At 45.6% G+C, this 15,799-nt stretch overlaps 1 protein-coding gene across 2 annotated transcripts in view; it reads right to left on the reverse strand.

Annotated features, from left to right (window-relative positions):
- The window catches only part of cdh4 (cadherin 4, type 1, R-cadherin (retinal)), a 215,368-nt gene that overhangs the window by 23,911 nt on the left and 175,658 nt on the right, over positions 1–15,799 (reverse strand). For both annotated transcript variants that reach the window (XM_037102150.1, XM_037102151.1), the window contains exons 8-9: positions 14,980–15,152; positions 4,824–4,961 (exon numbers count right to left, since the gene is read on the reverse strand). In XM_037102150.1, coding sequence (XP_036958045.1) covers positions 4,824–4,961; positions 14,980–15,152 — 311 coding nt within the window. The remainder of the gene's footprint in view (positions 1–4,823; positions 4,962–14,979; positions 15,153–15,799) is intronic.

A 15,799-nucleotide genomic window follows, 5' to 3' on the forward strand; every position in this document is an offset into this window, starting at 1 on the left:
TAGCACGCTAACTTCAACAGATACACAATACATAGAGGTCACTATGCTGTTTCAAATTGCTTCTTTCAGTTCAGTTTAAAGATTCGTACTTACTGTTAACGAAGAGTGTTCTCTACCTTTCTAGGCTTAGTGATCGCATCACAGTTCAAATGCAGAACCTACAGCACTACCTGCATCCCCGGTCAGGTCAGTCGCACATGTTCAGTCTGCTGCCAGCTCGAGCTGATCAGTTCAGTACTGAAATACTTATATAAAAACACTGTTTACAAGAAATGGTTCAGCAGGGTATTATTTGTGACAATAATTATATTGTATCTATGCATTTGTTTTGTCTATTAATTGGCTTTTAACAAGGGAGTTGCACTGTGCCACCCAAGACTGACTGGTTGGATCAGTGACTGGACAGTTTACTTTAAGATTCAGGGTATAAGATCTGGTCACAGATTTACCTAACACCTCTAAAACCAAAGCAAGTAGTGAAGTCATAACGTTAGTGATGCTATATATATATATATATATATATATATATATATAAATGAGATAACATTAGCTACCATAGGTTCCTGGTCATACACTGCAGCTGCAAAGGCTGAGTAGACTGAAGAAAGGAGTGTGTTTCATTGCTTCATGGATTTAGTTTCCATTTGTAAAACAAAGAATGTATTGTCCTTCCTTCACAAGTTGTTTGGTTTAAACTGGCAATAGACAGTGTTGTTGCTCTAACTTGTCATTCTGAAGTAAATACAGGTCGCACAGTGTAACGGCTGTAATAAATGACACCATCGGTTCACTATATACCTTGGCTTCACTTGCTATTCAGTGTGCCTCTGGGCTTGATTTCTCCTGGATAAATGAAGGCTGAATTACAGCACAGAGGACAGAGTGCGTCCAACGCCAACAACCAAAACAGGAAGAGGCATTGTTCTCCCTGGTTATCCCCAGGCGACGGCGGAACAACTGGAATAACTTGGGAAACTCTACACTGCAAAAGAAAAAGAGCCCCACTGATGGAGGAGGAGAAGAAGGTGGAGAAGGAGAATGATAGAACCAGGTAAAACAAGAGTGAACGGACGGGGATGCGCTCCGTGTCGTGTCAAAGTCTGATCCCCTGTTGATATGCGTTTCCTCTTATCACAGAGACTTCAGACGGTTCAAAACCGACATTCTTTCTACTGGATCAGTAAGTAACACAACCTGTCAACTTCTCAGCAGAAGCAGGTGTTGTACTCTGCCTTTTCACAGCACTGAGCTCTGACAGGCAGTTGTCTGTTTAACCTTCGAAGAGCTAAACTTGAAAATGACTTTCATAGCTTCACTGGTCAAAGCGTAAGCATCGTCAATATCAAATTATGACAGGGTCTTTTTTGACATGTCAATATATCACACATGTATGAAGGCCAGCGCCAAACGAAACCCAACTGACTGGGTAACTTACACCTGACTGCTTCTGATTATTGATTTCATGTTGCCTTAGAATGTTTGGGCAGCAGTCCAGCCGGGAGAAAAGAGCACAGTGCTGCGTGGACTCCGAATCATTTCAGAAAAACAAATCTGCATCAAGGTGCACTGGCCAGCAGGGGAAATCTTTCCCTGACAACTGACTCAAATTTACGACTCAAGAAGGCTAAATGAGCTCTTCATGGGTTCTGAAAACAACACCAAGCGGTCATGACGACATTACAATGGGAATAAATGTCCCAAAGCACACTCGAGCTTTTATCAGACTGATATCAGTCCACTTAAAACAGCTGTTATGGCGTAATAAAGATGTAGCTACCGGCAACAGGCGTCTGCTCTCACTCTCATTTCTCATATTACACACACGTATCCAGCTGCTTTCCCAGCAGCTCTGTTTAAACACACATCGAAGTTGAGGACTGGGGAGCAGAGGGAAGTGAAGTGGTGAATGGCACTCTTTCAGGTATTTAGAAGCTACAGGGTGCAGCTCTACAGGTGAATCACAAATAGCACTCAGCACTCATTCAGATCCATCTGAATGCCGGTGCGTCTGGGAGTTCAAGCTTTCAGCCGCACAAGTCTTGCAAGCAGCCCTCCCGCTCCTCATCATGAATGAGAAACCATTGGGTGCACTTTAGCAGGGCTGTGATGCACTTGATTAGATAGTTTGATGAGATGGAGCGTGGCAAGTACCACTGTCTTTCTGTTATCATGTAATGATGAACATAGCGTTAACATGAAGTGCATTCAGGAGGCCCATGCGGCGCCATGAATAAAACATTTGGCTTTTTTTCCCTTTTAAATTAGATGCTATATATCAGCTTGGTTTACGCCCCCACAAGCAATTTCACTTAATTAGCGCGCTTATGTTTTCTCTATGCCTCCCATAGAGAGCAATGAATTCTTCTCGCGTCTGTCGTGCACAAATAATTACTGAACTGCTCCAAGTCTAGTTGCTCATGTGGGAAGCAAAACAAAAAGTGGAGACTGACAAAGCAGCGGAAATGGCATCTGGTAAAGAACAATTTATTTGCTGTCGATGTTTCATTAAGAGTGTGTGGCGGCTTGAGTGAAGGATGTACAACCGAAACACATTTTTTTTTTTTATTGATTTGCACTCATTACCATCTTTGGGTTACACTTCAAAATACGTACAACTGCTCCTTTACAAGCTCCGGCAAATGCACAGTCAATTAGTCAGGAGGGCCGCAGGGACAATAATGAAACATTCATCCCAGCATGTGTGAGCGTACATGTACAGTATGTGCCACCTCGGGTCTACTGTCAACTGTCTACTGTAAATGTCAAGGACAGTGTATATGTGTTTGTGTGCCTGCTGAAGCGCACCATGACCATTTTGCTGACCAGAGGGGGGACTGTGGTCCAGAGCTCCTCCCCTGTGAAGAGCGCTGACAGATACAGCTCCACAGACGTGGGACAGAGGCGTTCTGAGCGGAGCGGCAGCCTTGTTCGGCGAGCTCTACCCCTGACAGCTGGGGAGCTCTTATCAGAGCATGCGGCTGGAACTGTACTGGCACGCAGGCTGCCGACGGCCCCGCCGAGGAGACGGAGGATCACAGTGTGTGACGCTGACACACTGCTCGCTCTGCCTCTGAGCTCGGCTGCAGACAGCATCTGTCTCTCTCTGGAATCTCAGAAAACTCAAGCGCTCACACAAAGAGCAGCAACAATCCTGTAGGTCTGTCAAGCTGCGGTCAGCGTTTGATTCTGTTCTATCAGCGGGCCGAAAAGTAGAGAATACAATGCAGAGAGCCAAAGGCGCGCACACATGCACACGAGCTCTGCATCATCAAGAGCCCTCACTCTCGAAAACAAACACCTCCCCCTCACACCGCCATAGTTAAGTGGGCCAGCTGTAGCGTGGCTTCCTGTCAGACCAATGTGGAGGTATCAGGGACCGGGGCCAGATGCCTGCAGACAAACCCCGGCCACCAGAGGCCCCGCTGGCATGGAACACACTGAGAGGGAAAGGAGGGAGGAGTACACCTCCCATCACCTAAACTAGGCTCCGTCTCACTTTCACTCACAGTTTCTTTTTCTGTCTCTCCATACGCAGCGTTTCCTTTTCTGTCGGTGTGTTGTTCCCAGCTCATATTTATATCAGTCCTGATCCTTTCTCTTTGTCAGCCGCTGTTTACGCTGTCCCTTCATGTCAGCGTTCCAGGAAAAACATATTTCAGTCGAGCCATTGTTTTCATGATTGCTGTCTGTCACCGTCTGGATAAAATATTTTCTAATAATATCTGAGAGCCGTCTTTCCTTAAATAAGCAATTGCTTAGATGACAGGTAAAAAAAGGGAATCAATATCCTCCCCCCCAAATATTAAAAAAAGAACAACATATTTACAGCGAACCGCAGAGTGGTGAATACAGCCACTCTCACATTTTAAAGAAAGAGCTAGTTAAAGCCCCCCTCCAGTCAGTTTCTCCTCCTGCCAAATGATCACTGCTCTCTCTCAAACAGAGTTAGGGGGCGTGGTTGATAGTCATACGTACTTTTTTACCATGGTGACCAGACTGCCGCTCAGGCAAGATCAACATCACTGGCATGGATTAGTGAAAGCATCGATACTCACGTGGACAAACAGCAGCATCCACATAAGCAGGGATAGTGATAGCTGTCACTCAAACTGAGGTTCTTCATGTGTATCGAGGAGCTGCAGAGTCTATTCCTGGTCACACTGTAACCTGTACTGTAGCACATCTCCTGCCGCCCGACAACTTCTCTGCTAAACTTTCCCCTCAGCTAAGATCTCGAACACCAGCCTGCTCTGAGAGCAATCTCTCCTGCACGCTGCTTTTTTAACGCCCATCGGAGCATGTTGAGTGACTCAGATTCTACGATAGTCATGCGTTATTCCATGTTAGCAAAAAGCTTACATTTTGTGACTGTCAGTACTTTAAAACTTTAAAAATATGTGCTGAACAGTGTGGCTCATCAACATCGCCAGGACAGAACTCAGAAATATATAAAAGTACCAAAATACTCTGGAGGGGGGCTTTAATAAATGGTTGAGAGCCACTTAGACTGCAGATTTTGCTGAGACTAATAAAGTCTTAATACATTTAAAGGACTGTTAATAATAATCTGCACATGGCCAAAGAGCAATTGATTGTAATACCTGTTCTGCCCACAAAAGCCAAAATCTTGAAGTTCATTTTTGATTTTCTGAACAATAAATCTCGCAAAGGAAGAATGAAAAAACTAACTTGCTTTGTACTGCAGCAATTACACTTTTTTTTTTTTTTTTAAACTGGTATTGGTATTGGCACCAAAAATCCAATATCTGTCAGGCTCTGTTACACAGATCCATAAATTATGTATGGGAGAGTTAAGGACTCACCGTTCTGACTGTCAGTTCTGGGGGATTGTCGTTGATGTCGGTGATGCTGATGAGGGCGGTGGCTGTGTTGGACAAGCCGAAGTTCAAGTTGCCCTCCATGTCAGTGGCCTGGACGATGATGGTGTACTGGGACACTTTCTGTAAACCCAAAAAATAGAAAATGATAAAGCATAGCACAGGAGAACACAGGAATCAGTCAACAGATACACATTTTGTCTTGTGACATTGACAGGGTGAGTCCCCCCCCCCCCCCAGTGAAACATACATACATCTTCCCTCCTTCCACAGGAGACAGGACAACTGGAGTCTGTTAGAACACCTTATTTGCTCAATAACTGATTGTAAATCACACACACACACACATGGATGAACAGACATACACAAAGTTGCAGGGAAGGAGCAATGTGTTGGTAAAAGGCCCATCCATTATTGCCTAAAAGTCCTGGCTTTCCGCTGTGGGAACAGACCTGGATCATCACTCATTTTAATGGTGTGCTGCAGATAATACCAGGAGGTTGACGGGCCTTGCCTGGTCCAGTTACAGTGAGGGGGAGCGCTGCAGCACACCTCTGCGATATCGCAGCGCTGTGACAAGAAACGGCATCAGGCGCTCACTCGGCTTTGTTTGGACACGGCCGAAACAGCTGAGACGCAGAGAGACGGCGCATTGTGACGCTGTCCATGGTGCTGAAAGTTCAGCGTGTCCCCAGACTCCCCACTGCACAGAGAGAGAGAGAGAGAGAAGAGCCTATCTGCATTATGGTCTCTTTCTCCTCCTATTAATCCATTTGGCTCCAACCTCCATTGTGCAATGGCAAAGTGAGAGAGTGAGAGAGAATGAAAGTCAAGGACAGGCCAGCGCTGTGTGCACCGGGCTCATCTGATTTGTGCAGCATCCACAATAGATTTTATGCACGCTCCAGTGTTTGTTTGTTGCCAGGCTAGTTTTTGCCTTTTTCACCCAGGGGTCACGCTTTCTAATGGGTCGGCGACCGGTGGCACTGAAGTCAGGGACTGCCTGGAGGAACGAGAACAAACCCAGGAAGAGGTCTTGGAGGTGCAGATGGGGGAGTTACTTCAAACTTCTTCGGTGGCTGCTTCTTGGCTTCTTTCTTTCTTTGAGCCTTGGCTCTTTTTTTTTTCTTTTTTCTTCTGCTCTGGTTTATTCTGTACTCTTTGTTAACTCACATTCTGTGCCTCTTTTGATCTCTTGCTATCTTTCTCATCACATCTCGGTCGCTCAGTGTTCTCTGCCTGTCTGTTCTCTATCTGTCTGTCTCTCCGCCTGTCTCTGTGTATCTCTATATCTCCTTTTCTCCCTCCTCCCACTCTTTCTTCGGCTGTGAAGGATGCTGCCGATTGTTTGATCAGTCAAACCACTGAGGCCGGTTAAAACACCCAGCCGGAGTCATTTAGCATCTCTCCAAGTCATTATGAAGTGCGCCGACATGTTAATCTGCACCAAACCAACCCTATTAATGAAAACTCAATACTGGCTGCCCTTTATTAGACTCATAATGAAATATCAATACCATCTCCCCTCATAGAGCGCTTCAGTAAATAGAGACTCCGATGAACGTGTCTCTCTACAGACTCATTTAGATCCGGTCACATACATCAATCTAGAAATAGCAGCAGATGGCTGCAGGAAGCTAATAGGCTCGAGCTTTGATGGACGCCTCTTCCTTTGGTCAGGTGAAGAGGAATGAGTGGAGCTGAGCCAGCAGGTGGAGCTGTCACACAGTGGGAGGTGTGGCTGATGCGTCCTCTCCTGCAGGGTGATATCACTCATCGGAGGGTAGTTGTGAGTTTATGGCCCTTCCAGTGCACACATACATATCCGCTAACGCTCCAGTGAGTGGGAACAGGTGGGACACTCAGACTCTTACACCAGGGATACACATGCGCGGCAAATGCACGCGTGCGTGTGCGCGCGCACGCACGCACACACACACACACACACACACACACACAAACCGAGCCAAGCTGTCCAGAAGTGGCTGCCCGAACAAGCCAGTAAAGGGCCCTCTAATGAGTCCTATAGAAGTGCTGAACAGAAAATCTCTCTGTTAGATTAGAGTCCAGTGCTGGCAGGAAACACAGCTTCTTGTCTCATGACCAACAGCATCAGTCCAGAGTCTCCCCACAGGCCTTGAGCCTCACAGACTTAATCTGCAGGAGCCGAAAGCCATCAGAGGCCGCAGAAACACCTGTACAGCGAGCCCCGCCAACAACACAACTCAATCCCTTTTTTCACTGAGACCAAATGAGGTAGTTTACCATCCTGCAGACTGAGGAAAGAAATAGGGGGGAAAAAAATGGCTACAGGCTGTTAATGTTAGCAGCCGGCAGGACAGGTGGTGCAAAAAAAACAAAAACTTGGTGGCTCGTGGTTTGTAAGCAAATGGACTCCTGCGAGACTTTGTTAGCAAGAACAAAGCAGGGGGAGTAATGGTCTGAACGTGTAGGGCGATGTAGAAACACGAAAATGGAGGAGTGGTTTTCTGGCAAAACACTTTGAGTGGTGAATTAATCATTTGCGAGCTGAGTGTGCGTTTTTAGGACCACTCAAAGAGGATGAAAGTGGCCCGACGAGTGAGAGACCTGCTCTTACTTGTGTAGCTTGTGGATTGAGCTCTGGCCTGGCAGCCTCCTGCTGGCCACAGTCATTAGTTTGTCACTTGCAATCTGTCTCAAATGGCTCGCTAAGACCGGAGAGACCAGCCTCCCTCCTTCCTTCGACTACGCTCTCTCTACCTTAGTGACCCTCGCCGTCAGCAATCCCGTGACAGCTTCAGCGCAGTTCAGCCGAGATCCCCTTAATTAAATTTACTCGATTTGATTTGATGCTATTCGACTCCGCTTCATTAGGTTTTTCGTTCACTTCGAATCAGCCCAGTTTATTTCGATTCAGTTACACATCCATGCTGCTAATGGAAAACGGAGGAATCTGTAGTTACAAGTGCCTACTTTCTGTTCTCACACAGCATCCAGGTGGACGCAAAATGAGCAATGGAGTCTGTTTTGTCTGCATCCTCTCTCCTCTCCCGGGTTGGTCTGAGGACACAAACCGCTCAGCACTGGTTTGATGAGAAAACAAGCCTGTGATGAGCTCTTGCAAACGGTGCACACTGTTTCCCCGAAAGCTTTTCTCTGAATCCTGTCGTAGAGACAGTCAGTCAGAAATGTAGGAAAATCTGAGATACAAACTTGATTAGATACGCCTCCACATGTACGCAAGCGGCTCAGAGTCATACACCAGATAAATAGAGGCCGTGAGTCACATATGAATAAAGCTGCTGGAGTAAAGCATGCAGCGCGGCTGGGAGACAAGTTCGCTTTAGAGTCCAAGTGAGCATTACAATACAACAGACAGGACATGATTACGCAAATATGAGCATGATGAACCTGCCGTTGTCAGATTTACTGGCTCCAGCTTGCCACAAACAGATAAAAACTGTCATCGCAAATGAAGGATAAAGCTCCTCGCTCTGGCGGCTGTGGCTCAGGGGTAGAGCCAGCATCTTGTTATCTGAAGGCCGCTGGTTTGATTCCCCTGGTCTGCATGTAGAAGTGTTCTTGGGCAAGATACTGAACCCCCAAACTGCTCCTGATGCGCTGCTGGGCACCTTGCATGGCAACCACCGCCATCAGTGTATGAACGCATGTATGAATCACTGTAAGCCGCTTTGGACAGAGCATCTGCTAAATGCCCTCATTATAAATGTTCGACAGAAGCAGATCATGTCGGGTTTCTCATCTCTGATCAGTGAGCCAAAAGAGGGGATGTGGTCATCAGAGTCTGGCCACAACAGACCAAAATACCTGTTGTTCCAGGCTTTAAACAAGAAAACAAGAACAATGAAACTGGATGTAGCATTAAAGGGGACCTGTGGAACTTCTGCGTCGTGCTGTGAACTGATCGTAGGTGGAGCTGTGACGGGACACCAGGGACTGTCCATAAAGTCCCATCCTATCATGAAAAATCTGCATTAAAGCAGCGTTAAACAGCTGTCTTTAGGTTTTTACTGGCAGCCAAGAGAGACAGGGAAGGCATTTTTCATGTCATGTCACAGTCCACTCACATGTGGCCAATAAAAGCAACCAATAGGTGTAAATTGCTATAAATTGTTACATAGAGCCCCTTTAGATAAAAGGAATGTCAGTCTGGAGCACACTATGCAAGCAAGCATGTACAGTGATCCCCCCCACAGTTTCCCAATGTGATAAAACTGTCATAAATAGAAAAACCCCGGTTGTGTACATACTAACAATGGCAATGCTATGCTGATGTTAAAGTTACTACTTTTAGAATATATGGCCAATACTCGAAGGTAGATCCGAAAACATAGGGGGCAGCAGATCATCAGAGAGACTAACAGTAGCCGCTCTTTGCTAGCTTACGCATGGCTGTTGTGTTTTTCCGTTTAGTAAGGGTTAGGAAAAAGTATGCAAGTAGGAGTAGGAGTATGTCGTTTCTCAGCATTTTGTGAGTTTATTTTGTTAATGTATCATTCTTACAGCTGGCATACATCTGCCCACTGAAGCTGTGGGGGCTATCGCACTACTGCCTCTCGCTGGTGCAGAACGGCATCACAAGACAGTATGGCCCTGGGCTAGCTGGTTAGCGTGCTAATATCAGTGTAGATATCCTAAACACTTTTGTGTCTTCACACTCAGTTGATAGTGTTTGTTTTTTTTTCTTAATTGCGCCCTTGGGGTATAATGTTTACCATGTTCACATGTAGCATGCTAAAACTCCCAACTAGCACTAGCACAATTAATGTAAAAAATGTAATGGCAGTCCAGGCAGTAGATGTTCAGATATTCACTAAAGAGCAAAAGATTTCAAATGTCTCCGGTTCGATGTCACCACCCCTGGAGTCATGGCCCCAAGATGGCTAATAAAGGGAACCACACCTTGTAAAATTCAGTGGATGAGCCAATTTCTCCAGTGCAAGAACTTATACTGGACATTTGAAATACACTCATCTTGCTAACAAATTGACAAAACCACATAGATACAGAAAGAGAAGGAGTATTAGAGATCCTGAATAAATCTGTAAAAACATTGTTATAGTTTTCAGAAGACACTTAAAAGGTACATTGTGTGTCTTAAAATATTTGCCTATAGGTACTCTTCCTCTTCTGAAATGTCCTCCCACAGTGACCTCATGATGTTTTTATGTTTGTGGACAATATAGGTGTTTAAAGAATAGGATTGGGTGAGAAAGTCACTAAGGGATTATCCATGGAGAAAGCACGGTACTGCTGGCATTTATCTTCACAATGTTGCTTTGTTAGAAAACATACATCTGCAAGCTGGTGACAGTGAATACCTGACCTGAACCAAAAAAGAAATACATTCTCTACAAGAGAGGGCAGAAAAACACGATTTGTTTTGTGAAACTAGCCGGGCATAAGTGCAAACATTCAGGCTTTTCTGAATACAACACAAGGTCCAATTCAGTGTTTGCAAGGTTCACATAATAAGATAGATATTGAGTGGGTATTGCCTTGATTGAATGTTGGCTACAAGCAGTCAACATCCACCTACATGCATCGGCTTTCTTCTTTCAGCAGCCCGCTCACAATCCTCAGATGGCTTTGTTGTTTGACTCCTGGTGCTAGACACTGAAGTTAACATAACTCAGCATTTCTCTGAGACAATAAAAGCTCCAGACCCGTTCAGGCTGCCTGCTCTCAGACTGTATCCCCAGGCTTTGCAGATCCTTGTGGAGCAATAGGCTGTGGGCACTACTCATGTCCTCGAGGCGGTCCAGGAGATGTCCTAATCGGCGGCGAGACAGTCGAATGTGGAGCTGGCAGCGGCGTGGCGGACAGCCTGGCGTGGGGCCACGCCGCACCATGCTTCACCAAACTGTTCCAATCCAGGGCTCATGGGAGATTGAGACAGCCTGGGGTAATGAAAGACAACAGCGCTGCCTGCCAGTGGAACCGCAGCCATGGAGAGAGGGCACAAAGGGAGAACATCCATGCCAGCTGTGGCAGCATGACATCTCCCACTCTGCTTGCTACCTGCTACACCAGAGTTGTGCTTCATTAGAGATGCACTCCTTCCACAGTAGACTGACAGACGAGTCTATTTCTAGTTCAGCATTAATGGAACACACAAAATCACATGACCCCGAATCTAAACCTTCACCTACTACGCCCTTAAAGATCCCAAATTAGGATCCCATACTTTTATTTTGTGTATCCACCAATCCAACAGAAAATGTTCATTCAAAAAATGTATTCTTCTCACACTATCTACTGCTGCAGCACCCCTATTCAGCCTCTGTGTGAGCACTCCAGTCTGCAGTTTTTCTTCCTGTCTTAACGGTCAACGTTGTTTCTCAAACAGAGGATGGAGGTGTGGCTAATAATGGTCTGTAATTATTACCAATCGCGACCAGACCGCTGTTGCAGCTAAATCAACATCAGTAGCATAGATTAATTATCAGCATTAGCATAGTTAAGCAACAGCATGAGTATTAGCAGGGATATTAGCTGTCACTCAAACAGAAGGTCTTCTCATTAATGCATCATTCCTTCTGCTCCAGCCGACAACACCTGTCTGCTCCGAAGACCGCCGCTCTCTCTCCTTCTCTTGCTCAGCCACTCACACACTAGGCGCTGTCGTATTTTTTTTTTTAAAGGAGCCACGCTGCTCTTACATTTTGCAACACTGAGCACAAAATGAACTTGTTTGTAAAAACATAGTGAGCAAACAGTGTGGCTCATCAGCATTGTAAGGAAAAGTATAAATGCCAAAGTACACAGGAGTGGGACTTCCCAAAAGTCCAGTCAACTGTGATTGGTCAGCTCTCCCAGACATGAGCAGGTACTGATAATCGTGTTTCTGTTCGTCTTTGCTGGTGTTGGTGCAACCATGGCCATGTTGTGGGTGCAGCTGAGTGTGGTAGCTGTATAGTCGTGACAACACAACCTCACAAAAATCCTGGTGGCTCAGTTTAACGGCATGCTTACTGACTACTGAATTTCTCTGTGTTGAAACTTCCGCAGTATTCTTACATCAAGGCACCTTCTCCTTCATATTAATAAAAAAGACAGGAAGGAGCTTTAATTCTTTAATCAATCCTGTAGTCCATAATCAAGACAAAACATTAACCCACACCATCATACAAACAGCCATGGTATGCTCAAAATGAAGGATGTATGATGTCAAACGTACATGTATACAGCCAAGACCAGTTTGTCAGCCTGTGGGTGGGAGCATGTGGAAACGTGTGAGGTCATGGTAGGATAGGGGGCTGCGGGAAGGGAGCGAGGCAGAATAATTGGTATTCAGCGGTGTCAGAGGTAAATGATACGCGGCTAACCTCCATGTACCCCCTGGTCTCCTCAACACGAGAGAACCTGCTTCACCCCTTAATTAGCACATGAATATTGTAATTAGACACCGGCATAGTGGATGAGGATTAGCTAAAGTGTGGGAGAAAGACAGGAGAGGAAACGGAGAATATAAAGTATGCATCGCAAAGGTGTTCATAGGGTATTCAGTGTCGATACAGTGGGTATGCATATTCATGTTTTTGCGCAGCAGCGTTTGTATACCCTGCTCCAGTTGCATGGATCCGGTTTGACACTTTGGATCTTCTTCATCGTATCTGCTGCTACTCCTCAGTCTGTGTGAGCTTTGCTGCTTCCGAACAACAAACACGAGCGCATGGGAGTGTGCACAGGAACACGTGCCCATGTGTCTGAGGCTGTTTGTGTGTTTGTGTTGATGACCTTGACAGCAGGTGGGTGAACTCCCAGGTGTGTCCCAGTTTTAGTAGGAGGATCAGAGGCAGGTGGGACTGAGCCTGGCTTGATGTGTCCAGATTAATGAGCTTTCCCTCACTCACATGAGCTGCTACTGCAGCCGCCTGGGCCAAGCTGGAAACAGGGACACAGAGCTGGCTCGCATTCACTAGACTCATTTATATTGTCCCGCAAATGTAACACGCTATCATGCCCTGCCAGCACCGCACACAATTTGGATGAGGGACGAGCATTGATTTATTATATTCTTCTGCTATCGAAACCTGGGATTGTTCTTGAGATTTTAACCGTAATTATTCTCTAAATATGCTCGCTTTACCATTAAAATCCGGTTTTAATTTCCCAAGTGTTGCCTGGCCGGGTTTAGTGCCGAGAGGGACCAGCGGGACTTCTCAGAATATAAACATTATGAGACACACTCAAACATGCTTTAATGCTGGTTGTAAAATCAGCCAACTAAGTTAGGAGGATGCGATTATCCTCATAATGGCGGCATATGAATTTGAACATTTCCTGGTTTTGCCAGTTTTTTTTTAATCTTGCACCACAGAGAGATAAAGGAAAGTTTGTGTGTGTGTGTGTGTGTGTGTGTGAGAGAGAGAGAAAGAGAGAGAGAGAGAGAGAGAGAGAGAGAGAGAGAGAGAGAGAGAGAGAGAGAGAGAGACAAAGGCTGCAGCACAAACTATCTGCCATGAAACACCACTGCCCGCAGTCACCTGACACCGCGTAGGATAAACAACAGTCAACCCGGCGTGACCTCGCTCATTAGTAGAATAAGATGAGAGATGGAGCAGGGATACTGTGTGTTGTGGTGCCGGTGTGTGGGTTGGCAAACAACCACAGCAAGCGATGTACAAATGCACGCACACGCTCGTCAGCGGAGAGGTGCTGGATTGGCCGATATATCCGGCCCGCAGGACGCACACATACATTAGACATCAGCAATTTGATTATTCATACACACCAAGAAAACCAGTAAATGACTGGAATGAATGAACTCATTTTGCTCTTGCTTGTGAAATTAATTGCATTTATTCGAGGGTTTGGTTATAGTACATCTGGGGACGAAATTGTGATTTTGGGCGCAGCGGGCCCCGGAATTTGCAGGGTACGTTTTATTGTGCTGTTGTGTTATGCAGACAGTAGTTCGGGAAAATTGTACAATATATACAGAGATGGAGTTTACTTTGTTGTAACTGGCTGATGGTGAAAGGGTGTTAAATAAAGAGATTTATGTAATTCTGTTAGATTTTGGATGCAAGCAACACAAATTTCATTTCATTATCTTGACAAAGACTTACTGTAATTTGGGATCTATAATTAACTCAATATGATAGTTTTGGCTTAAATGACAGACAGGCCCGATGAAGACAAAAACATTAAACGCAGACTTGGAAAGCATGTATTACAGTAACAAGCTGGTATTGCAGCTAAGCTGCTGTGCCCATGGAGACACTACCTGCTGTGAAGCACTACAGCTGTGTTTCATGTGTGTGTGTGCATGATGTGGGGGGGGGGTTCGCTTCAGAAAACGGGCTGTGTGAAAAAATGAATGACTGAAGGGAAAGGCTGCTTTGTTTTCAAGTTCCTCTGTGAGTGGGCGAGGCAGGGGGGTGAGGAGTGGCTGCATGGTTAAAGCAATAGTTTGACATTTTAGGAAATATGCTTATTCGGCCCCCTGCTGAGAGTTTGGCTTAATCCCATTTCAAATCCGCACTCAACCCCTTTGTTCTCTTGCGTTACTGTAGTAATCCTGTTATTATCAAAATGCCATTCACCGTTTATCTGATGGACAGAGAAAAGCATGGATGCTCAAACTTCACTCTTTCAATCAAGCAATCAAACGAAGAAGAGCACTGCATCATTACCTGGCCACTAACAATGCTTTATAAGCATGCAGCAACTTCACTTCTGGACTCAAGAAACATTTCAGGTGCCATATGCCATCAAACGGGGCAAATGCAACATTAATTCCTTTGTTGCACAGGCTACCCCTTTCTCCCGCCCATCATTTCTTGTCTGCCTCTATATTGTTACCTGTCCAAATGAGACCGAAAGTCCTCTTTCAGCAAAAGGTAGTTACAAGCTCTACTTTGGCTAGCTCTGGCCCTCTTTAAGCCCTGGATGCATCAACCAAAATGCTAGAGACCAAGAAAATAACGACGTACAGTTGTAGTTTGGGATGAACAAAAGACCTCCCTCATTAGCGTAATAAGATGGAGGATGGAGCCATGTTGTGTAGTTATAATAATGTAAAATCATTGTCATCAAGTCCCTGAATTTCAGCTCAGCTTTATCTTATGGCTGGGTGGTCACACATGATGCCAAGAGCAGCAGGGACACACTGCACGCCGCTGACACTGACCTCTCTGTCCAGGCCGGCTGCCACTGTCACTATGTCTCCAGTCTCGCTGTTGATGGTGAACATGTTGGGGATGGGGCTGTGGGGCGTCTGCGAGAGGATCCGGTAGCGCACCATGCCGTTGGCTGTGGTGGAGTCGTCCGAGTCGGTGGCTGTGACCTGCATCACGGAGGAGCCTGCGGAGAGAAAGTTTATTCGTGAGGCTACTCCGAATACTAGATCACGTACATCAGTGCAGACAGCGGCCTAGTTGAGAAAGAAAGCTAGGCAGAAAAACAAGCGGGCGACATTCATTAAAACACAGATGTGACAAAGATGTGCCTTTCAAGGTCCTTCACACACATTTTTTTTTTTTCCCGGTTTGAAAACACATACGGCATAATGAATGATTCTTGGAAGCCCATTACTGGTAATGACGTTGCAGAAAATATCAAAGAGGAGAGAGAGGGCTCAGAAGACGACAAGCACATGTATAAAAGAGGTAACAAGTCAATCAGACTTTGCAAATTGCTGTGACACTCTCTCTGCTCTTTAGCAAACAACTTTTAAAGCGAGAGCTACCACAGAGCACAAAACAACAACAACAACAACCAAAAAAATACAAAGAAATCTGTTAAATAAGATCCTTTTTTTAGCTGTGCTGTTTTGTCTTTTGTATATCGAAAGCTGGTGGGGCAAAGATTCCACCTCTGCAGAGTCCATTTAGTAATGAGGAGCGCTGGGTCTTCTGCCATTTCCACCATCCATTATTTCAGCCTTCAGCGCCTCCGTGGCTGCCCTTAATGCTCCGATGCTCTCTCCCTATTTGTCTTAGAATCACGGA

This window comes from Acanthopagrus latus, chromosome 6 (genome assembly GCF_904848185.1).
Source record: "Acanthopagrus latus isolate v.2019 chromosome 6, fAcaLat1.1, whole genome shotgun sequence".
Classification (NCBI taxonomy): Eukaryota; Metazoa; Chordata; class Actinopteri; order Spariformes; family Sparidae; genus Acanthopagrus; species Acanthopagrus latus.